General features: G+C 34.6%; 1 protein-coding gene across 1 annotated transcript; it reads left to right on the forward strand.

The window, feature by feature from the left end:
- The first annotated feature begins 364 nt into the window (after nucleotides 1-364).
- LOC131658975 (uncharacterized) lies at nucleotides 365-1,453 on the forward strand. Its single transcript, XM_058928222.1, has one exon. It carries the CDS (start codon nucleotides 365-367, stop codon nucleotides 1,451-1,453), a length of 1,089 nt encoding a protein of 362 aa, XP_058784205.1.
- Nucleotides 1,454-9,554: the final 8,101 nt, after the last annotated feature.

Below are 9,554 nucleotides of genomic sequence, written 5' to 3' on the forward strand. Positions count from 1 at the left end.
GCCAATCCTGTTTTTCACGAACGTACTAAGCACTTAGACATTGATTGTCATCTTATTCGAGAAAAACTTCAGGCTGGTCTCATGCGCCTCTTGCCGGTTCCTTCCCATGCACAGGCTGCGGACGTGTTTACTAAGGCCCTTGGTCCTAAACCATTCTTCAGTTGTTTGTCCAAGCTTGCCTTGGTAGATATCTACCAACCTCAAGCTTGTGGGGGGGTAACAGATAATAAAGAAGAAGATATTGACTAATATGCCAGCTGTATTTCTAGTTTGGGTGTTAGTTAGTTATATTTTCAGTTAGGTTTGTTACACTTCTTAGCCTACTATATATAGTGTAACCATTGTAACTGATTGCTTTCACTTAATGAATAACAAAATTGGTTTCTTCTTCATTCAACTTCTTCATTTTCACGTTGATAGTAAGCAACTCAAGGTTTCAATCAATGGAGTTCACCATTGCTTAGACAATGGTTGGAGATCACCCACAGAAGAATGGAAAACATGGGTTAAAAAGTTACAACCAAAGTTCGAGTATTTATGGATACTAACCGGAATATACGATGCAATCAAAGCTTCCACGTATGAAATCAAAAGAGATGATGAGTTGATTCTCGAACTTGCTAATAGATGGTATCCCAAGAGAAATAAATTTGTTTTCCCTTGGGGAGAATCAACATTAACTTTGGAAGACATTAAGGTTTGTTTTGGTTACTCTATTTTGGGTTGTTCTGTTTCTAACCCTCTTATGAACAGTGAACAAGTAAAAGTAGAAAAGGAGTTAATAGAAGCAAGGAGAATGTTTAACCGTTCTAAAGCTAAAATAGTGAATCAAAAGGCTTGGATGATGTATTTTATGGAGAGTGAAACCAAAGTAGAACATGAAGCTTTTCTGATTTATTGGTTATCAAGGTTTGTTTTTCCTGCAAGTGCATATGATACCATTTTGAAAAGTGTTATTCCTATTGCAATACATTTAGCTCATGGAAACAGAATAGCTCTTGCACCTTCTGTTTTAGCTAATATTTATTGGGATTTGAGTTTACTTAATAGCGTCATTACAAAAAATGCCACAACAATCAAGAAGAGTTTAACAGTAAATATTTGGGCTCCTTTTCAGTTGGTTCAAATATGGGCTTTAGAGAGGTTTTTAGCTCTTAATCCACGCCCTTGTACCATAGGGAATGGTTTACCAAAAGTGGCTAGATGGGGTGGAGTTAAGGTATTGAAAAATAAAAACTTGAAAAAGGACTTTGATATTGCAGGATTTAGAAATGGTTTTCTGTGGCAACCATATGAGAATTCAACATCGGTTGGGGATTATAATGAAAAAGATATGTTTACATGTTATAATCCTTGGTGGAAGAAATCGAAATCAAGCAAGGAAAGAGATAACAAGAGAGTGAAGGTAGAGCAACATAAAGTGGAAGGTTCTAATGAAGAGAGTCATTTTTAAATTCATGAAATATCAAGTTTAGATGATGACGATGAAGGAATTGAAAATGGAAAGATATTGACTAGTAATGAATTTTGTGATGATATCATCAAATGTGGGTGATGGGGTTGAAATTATAAGTCAAAGTTGTGACTGAAATGGTGAATAAGAGGAAAGTGTTAATCCTTTTACGTTAGACATGGAACTTGATCTTGAAAAGAGGATTGTAAGAATTTGGAAATTAGGCATAGTACTCCTTAGTCGCTTTGTAACAACACAACATCAATACTTTTTGATGGAATAGATCCAACTTCATATTCCTATCTTTATTGTTAATTATAGTTTAGAACAATTTATTGATAACTTACTATGTATGTTCACACGTGACTGTTTCAATGTAATTATGTTCATTATGAAAACACCAAAGTAAATTAAGTTAGTGATTGATATAGATTTGTATTAATGAAGTATCAGAGTTTAAGTTCTGCTTATTAAAGATTAGTTTTTATTTCTTTTACAAAATGAAAGACTAGTTATTTATTCTTTAAAGCTAATGTGATATGATGGTTAGTGAAAGATGCACTAATTTTATGAAATTTAAATTATGTGAATATTCAAAAATATTTTCTTATATTTTGTAGGTGCAGGGAGAAGAATTTTTTTTTTATATTCTCTTTGTTTGATATGATTGAATGAGAGTGAAAAGAAAATGAGATATTTGTAAATCACTACTACAAATTAATGTTACATTTTATGACAGAACTTTCACCTCATCCAACAAAAAACCGAGGTGTAAACCATATACATGTTATATTTTAATTTTTATTTAAAAAATCATATATTTTCTTATTAATTTTTTTAAAACTTATCACCTTTGTTTTGCTGAATACTGAGTGGTAAAGTGTTCAGAAGACTGTAGCACTGAAATTTTGAGACTAGAGCCATTGATTGACTTAGTTCAAACATTTTAGTAGAGTCGTCACAGCGCTTTAATGTTTTCAAAGGAAATGGGAAAAAGAGACAAATAAAACCCACTGAAGTTTTTAAAATCAAAACTAATAAAAAGACAAAGATCTTAGGTTCGGGAGTTGGTTAAGCAAGGGTAAGGTATTAGCACCCCTCACATCTTGTGTACTCCGTAAGAACCTCTTTGAAATATATATTATTGTTGTTATTATTGTTATAAAATGCTTTTGTGTTTTTTTTGTTTAAATAGATGGGATGGTGAGAAAATAAGAGTTTTAAACATGTGCTCGTCACGATATCACATCGTGTGCCTACATATCACTTAAGTACAATAGGGAATTCAGAGCATTTGTAGTTCCTATTAAAAGGAAAATATAAAGCCAAGTGCCAAAATCTTTTTGGGTGTTGAGCTTTAACAATGGGTTTTTAAAATGATAAGCTTTAACAATACTTAACAAGTTTTAAAAGATGTCAAGTTTTAACAATACAAGGCAAAGGTTGATTTTAAAAGAGGTTGGTTGAAGGACCAAACTGTTACAAGTAAATAACTTAAAGAACCTTGAGAGTAATTTAACCTTAACAATACAAAAACAAGGTTGATTTAAAATCAAGGGTGAGTTTACGATAAACAAGATATCAATGTATAAACTCAAGTGTAAAAGTTTGATGAATTAAAGGATGACATACCTCAAAATCATTTAATGTATAAATGAATATGATGTGATGATAGATGAATGTCTCATGAATGTGGGATTATATATATATATATATATATATATATATATATATATATATATATATATATATATATATATATAAAAGTATAAAAACATAACCAAATAAATGTACAAAGTTGTAAAATATGCATATGTACAAGTGGATAACAAGGGGATCATAGCAACAAGTTAATATTAACATGGTATTGCACTTGGGATCAAAAGATCAAGGATCATAAGATTAGCGTAATCATTTTGATTTTCAAAGTTTAAACAAAACTCTAGGTGAATCAACTAAGGCATCACGCTTTTCTTTTCAAGATTGACTTATCTTAACCCTAATTGGTTCACATAAATATGTACAAATTAAATTGGTGAATGTTGCTTAATTACTTGAATGTTGCTTAAATAAAATATTTTTGGTCTTTAAAAAATATATTCTTAAAGTATGTCCCAGAAATAGGGAGTGTATAAAAAATCAATTAAAAATAAGTTAATTTTCTATATTAAATAAATTCTCAAAGTTGTGAAATAAAAAAATAAAACTAGTGATAAAAAAAATAAGGAAAGAGCTTAGTATGGGTTGAACCCACGCCCTTATGCTCATTGGTGAAAATATTTATTATTGGGTCATGCGCCCATGGTGATAAAGAAATGAATTTAGTTTAATAAATATATAACTCTGTTAGAAATGTGTAAAAATCAAATAAAATCACAAAATAGCAAAAGGTGGGGATCGGACCCGCGACCTAGGCAAGGGAAAGAGTCTTAAGAGCGCGCGCATTACCACTGGGGTGGCAATACACCCATTTACTAAAACGCCTTCAACTAAATATATTTTAAATCAAGTTTCAAAAATCGGTTTCAACTTCATCTTCAACCTTTGCACAAACCATTTTTAGAAAACGTGAATATATTAATTCTCAACCAAATGCAAAACTACAAACATGAAACTTGTGTATTTTTTCATCATGAATTCAACCATGTATCATCCATGAATTTATTTTAACTGTAACTCAAGAATTTCTCAGAAAACCTCAAGAACCCTAACTTTTCAAAACAAGATTAAATGATATATACCAATTATAAATGGAAACCAGTTGAGGGCTTTTGATCCTCACATTGTAACTAACATAATATAATCAAGTTTTGCTCAAAATGATACAAAAATTAGAGAGTTCAAGTTTGAAAACTTACCTATGCATATGAAGATCAAGAGACATGTTAGAGCACTTCCAGATGAGTTATGATGATTGGGATTGCTTCCTTGGACCTCAGTAATGCTAACTGAATGCTTAGATCACCTTGAAATAGTCTTAATCCTCCTGCCCGATTCAAGTTGGAATAGCTTGAAGTGAAAATGGAAACTTGATTTAGAGTGATTATAAATGTGATGTGAGTGATCAAAAAGCTTATATGTGATGTGTGTGAAGTGTTTGAATGGTTGTTTGACATAAAAATTGTCTAAAACTCAAAATGCAAAAGTTTATACAAGTTAGAAATTTGGAGCTTTCAAGTGAGGTAGTGACTTTGGGATTTTCTGTGTGTTTAAAAACAAGAGTAAAAAGCCTCTATTTATTGGGAGGATTTGTGATTTGTGGGGGAAAAATCCAGACCATTTGGTTTATTCAAACAAAAGTTATGTGACTTTGCTTCATGGTGAAGAAATCTTGAAGTTATGGTTCCCATGGTACTTGTAATGCTTTATACATAACTTAAGGGGATTCTTCTTCAAAACAGGAGGTTGCTTGTTGGTTTTGAGATGTTATGTGATCAGAAGCAACAATGTATGGGCTTAAGACTTAAGTTTTGTGATTAAAGTCACTTTACCAAAGTGGAAGTCATGCCTTTAGTCTTGAAATGGAATGAAACATTGGTTAATGATCAAAACAAATGGATAACGCTCTTTGGATTTATGTAAGTTTCTGATTAGAGAAAAATTTACACGAAAGAGGGTCTGCAAACAAGGATTATGCATATTTGGTTCAAGATTGCAACTTGGTTCTTCATGGAAATGGCTTGTAATTTAAGAATGAAACCCTAGTTTCATCTCTTTGAATCTCCTACCTCACAAATGCTATGGAGGAGTTCTTGTACTTTTTTGAAAGCCTTAAACATTCTCTACATTGTTCATGTTTCGTGTTTCTTCAAGTTCCCAAGAAATCTTTATGTAAAGTGGCCTCAAAGATGCTTACTTTTGAAGAATAAATTTGCCTCTTTGTAAAAATTTCTAAGTGTTAAAAATGTCAACAACTTTCAATCTTCATAGCTTAAAAACCATTCATCCTTTGGAATATTGTTCACATTGAAAAATATGTAGATCTTGGTTTTCTCTTAGAATTGAGCTTTGAAACACAAATTTTGGCCAAGTATTGAGGAAGTTATGACCTTTCAAAGTTGAGTAAAAAACATGTATTTCTTCATGAAAAAGTTAAAACCCTAATTGTTGACTTCTCTATTCTTAATTGATTTTCTTGGTTTTTATTGATCAAGTGACTTCAGTAATCTTATATTCATAATTTTGATCTTCAAAAGTCAATGGTTGACTTCTCTATTATATGAATAGTTGACTTTTTCCAAATGATATGATTTCTTCTAACCATCAATTGAAACAAGCTCTTCTATTCAAATGGATGTTATGCATGGATTATAACGAGGCATTAGTATCCTTGAATCATGATTTGATCCATGGTACCATGCTTTGACCAAAAGTCAACTTTCTAGAGAATTAGGTCAAAAACCCTAATTATGCACCAGATGAATTTGAAAGTTGTTGATCTTGAATGTGTTAGACGCTGGCCTTAGGATCTAGAGGGGGGGTGAATAGATCTTACACAGTTTTGCAGAATTAATTGAACTTTAAGCGGAAGTGATTCTGAATCGACTCGCGTCTATTCCGAACCACTATTGAAACGATTGTATATGTGTTGAAACCACTAACCAGCTTGAGATAAACGATGAGAGAATACACTATAGAATCAATACGTCGCTCTACTGAAAATCAATTAACTTCTTATATGATGAACGACTTTGCAATGCAGTAATGGTGAAAGAAGCACAAACACAAACACTTGGTGATAATGATCAAATTGATGGTGGTTCAATGTGTGATGGATTGTGATGTTTATATAAGTCCTTAATTCACAATCTTAACAGTCGAATCGTTGATCAATTTGCTATTATAAGCAAATATGAACAGAACGTAAATGAAAAAGTAAAAGCGACAAGAACACGATATTTGTTTAGGCAGTTCGTTGATCGTCCTCGCTACGACTACGTTTGCCCCCAATTCCAAACTGAAATTGGGAAATCTTTCATTAATGTTGAAAGTAGTATATACAAAGAAGATAACAAAGCGATAAACCATAAACCAATTATGTCGATCCTTTGAATCTTCTTCCCCCTTAATCTTGAGTCAGATCAAGGTTATCCAAGAGCTTCACTTAATCCCTTTTCTGCAGTGTCTTGAATTGCCTTGAACCCTTTTTCTTCAATCTTCACACTCAGATGGATCCTCGATGAAACCTCTTGATAAAAACCCCCAAGAAACACCTATCTTGGAGGACAAAACCCGCAGATTTTATTCACCAAAAACCCCACAAATCTTCACCCACTAGGAATCTTCAATTCCGTTCCATGGACGTTATCGAACTCGATCACTAACCCTCAACGCAAGAATGATTATGTGTAATTGTGTTGGAGATGACGAAGAACGAAGATGAGAAGCCTTTGTGTATCTTTCAGTCGTTGGTGTTGCTTTCAATAATTGAACCTTTGATAATATATATGAGTGCCTATCAGTTGGAGCCAAGAATAACAGACATTTTGGCATTTTTGATCAGTTAGGTCGACCTCTTGTAGGGCTTAGGTCGACCTAGCAGAGGTGCATTAACTTGAAATGATTTTGCTCCCAGTTAGGTCGACCTGTTTGGGAAGTAGGTCGACCAAAATTCTCTTCAGATGAGTTTTTGGGATATTTCTTCAGTTTAGGTCGACCTAGTTGATGTGTGGGTCGACCTAGCAGAGGTATGTGAAATTTTCTCCATTTTAGGTCGACCTAGGTTGACAGTAGGTCGACCTAGCTGCTGCTTTTCTGCATTTTTCTTGTTTTGCTTATATTGGGTCGACCTATATGCATAGTAGGTCAACCTGCTCTGTAACAAATGACCAATGCTTGCTTTTCCTTGCGTTCATCTGCTTGTCCCTTGTTGCTTGTATGCTTATTGGGTTTGCCATGAATCAAAAACATCTTTGTAATTGTGATCTTGTATTCACATACTCCCCCTTTTTGATGATGGCAAACCGATAGTAGAAGCTTTGGCAGTAAGTGATGAAGGCTCAACAAGGCTCCCCCGTACACTCTGCTGATCTCCCCCATACACTAATGAAGGCTCAACAAGGCTCCCCCGTACACTCTGCTGATATCCCCCGTACACTCAGCATCTATCTCCCCCTTTGACAACATCAAAAAAGAAACAACGAAACAGAAGAGAAGAGTAATGGGAGAAACATAAAGAATACCGGCATTCATAGTAATAGATAACATGTAGATAGTGAAACCATAAGAACCAAAAATGTTTTAAAAGAACACTACAACATACATAATCGTTAACAGATGCAAATAGAGGTGACATAATATCCAAAGATAAACTTTGAATGTTACAATCAAGCACACATAATATTCAGACAAATTTAAAAGAAAAACTAAACTAAGTACTTAGAAACTTTAGTAAATATTCATGACAATGATGGAATGAGATGTAATGATATGATGGAATGAAAAGATATGCATCCTAACGCCTTCCCCGTCTTCCTCTTCCTCTTTGAAATGTTTGAGGACGGTCTTCTTCAACTTGTTCCAACAGATCAAGCACGGAGTGGTTTAGAGTATTGAAGCTTTGACTTATGTTGGCATGATGATGCAATGCCGTTTCCTCAAACTGATTCTGTCTTAGACTCGAGTTGGAGGCAAAAGTCTCAAAATCGCTTTTGTGGTCTTGAACTAAGTTGTACAACGATTGATATTGTCGTTGTTGTTCTTCATAGCGATCTTGTTGGAGCTGTTGCATTTGTTGGAATTGAAGCTGTTGTGTGTTGAAGTGTTGTTGTTGTAGGAGCTGCATATTTTCTAACATGGAAATGATGTTGGTTTGATCTGGCGGAGGCGGAGCCGTGTATCCTCAAGGGATATCCTCTTGTTGTGAAGGAACATATCTCCAATTTGCATCCGTATCTTGTGCAACATCTTCCATGTGGTGATCATCATCATTTGCATTGTCTTGATCAAGTCCTTCTTCTTCATTTCCTGCATTGTTTCCAAACTCCGTGGGATCATCATAGTTGTAGATAACCTTCCCTGTTCCCTTTTGAATGAGATAGTAGGTTTTCCTAACTGGATTCCAATGGTATCCCATAAGAGTCAAGGTGGTTTGTGAGAATTCTTGAGATTGATGTATGCGAGTGTAGTGTAAGTGATCAAGTCGCATGCCGAAGTGATTGACAATTGTTTGAATGATTGATCCATAACACAGGGCTGTTGTTTTCTGTTGAACCTCATGAAACTTAGCAGCTAGGAAGTGAGCCCAATGTATACGCGTTCTATTTTGCAGCAGATACATGAGCACAACTTCATTCCTTTCAATTCTTGAATACCCTCCTGCCCTTGGTCGAATGATTCTTGAGATGACCCAATTTAGGAGCCTAGGATCTCGCTTCAGATGACCGGCTGTTATTGTTTCATTAGGTCTGTCAAATACGAAAGGGTCTTTGAGGATAGACTTCATGTAGACCTCATGGTCATAGTTTCCCGGTACATCCCCGTCTACCATACAGAATTCATCACCTACAATTTTCAGACCAAAGATACTAATCCAAGCCCGTTTGTCAACAACATGCGACCTAGAGCCCATTTTGAAACGGAAATTACAACCATCCCCTTTTGTAAATCCTGCATAGAAAGCCCTAACGGTATTTTCACAGTACGGAGTATCACATTGCACTAAGGGATGAATATTTTGATGTTCAATCAAAGCAGCGACATCGGGGATATGCATGTTTTCGACAAGATTTGGATCATAGGTATATTGCTTAACAATTTTTCTTTTCATCTGCCATTTCTCAAAATTTTCCCTACAATCAGGATGAACAAGAGCACTTACCGGTTGAGATGATGAACCAGAAGCAATTTCCTTTCCCTTTCTTGATTTTGGAGGCATGGTTGTTGATGATTTGTGTGAGAGGGATGATTTTTGACACTCTTTGAACTTTGAGGTATTAGGGTTGGCCGTACACAATGATGTGAAAATGAGTGGGAAAGAAAAGAGGAATGATTATGAATGAATGGGGATGGGTCGGGTCGACCAACAGACCCAAAATTGGAAATTTTTGAACCAGTAGGTCGACCTAAATGCAGGCCTGGTCGACCTAACAGAGAATCCTTA

This window comes from Vicia villosa, linkage group LG3 (assembly GCF_029867415.1).
Source record: "Vicia villosa cultivar HV-30 ecotype Madison, WI linkage group LG3, Vvil1.0, whole genome shotgun sequence".
In the NCBI taxonomy this organism is placed as follows: Eukaryota; Viridiplantae; Streptophyta; class Magnoliopsida; order Fabales; family Fabaceae; genus Vicia; species Vicia villosa.

Coding starts and splice junctions, on each gene's coding strand:
- LOC131658975 (XM_058928222.1), top strand. CDS start 365: ATGAATAACAAAATTGGTTTCTTCTTCATTCAACTTCTTCATTTTCAC.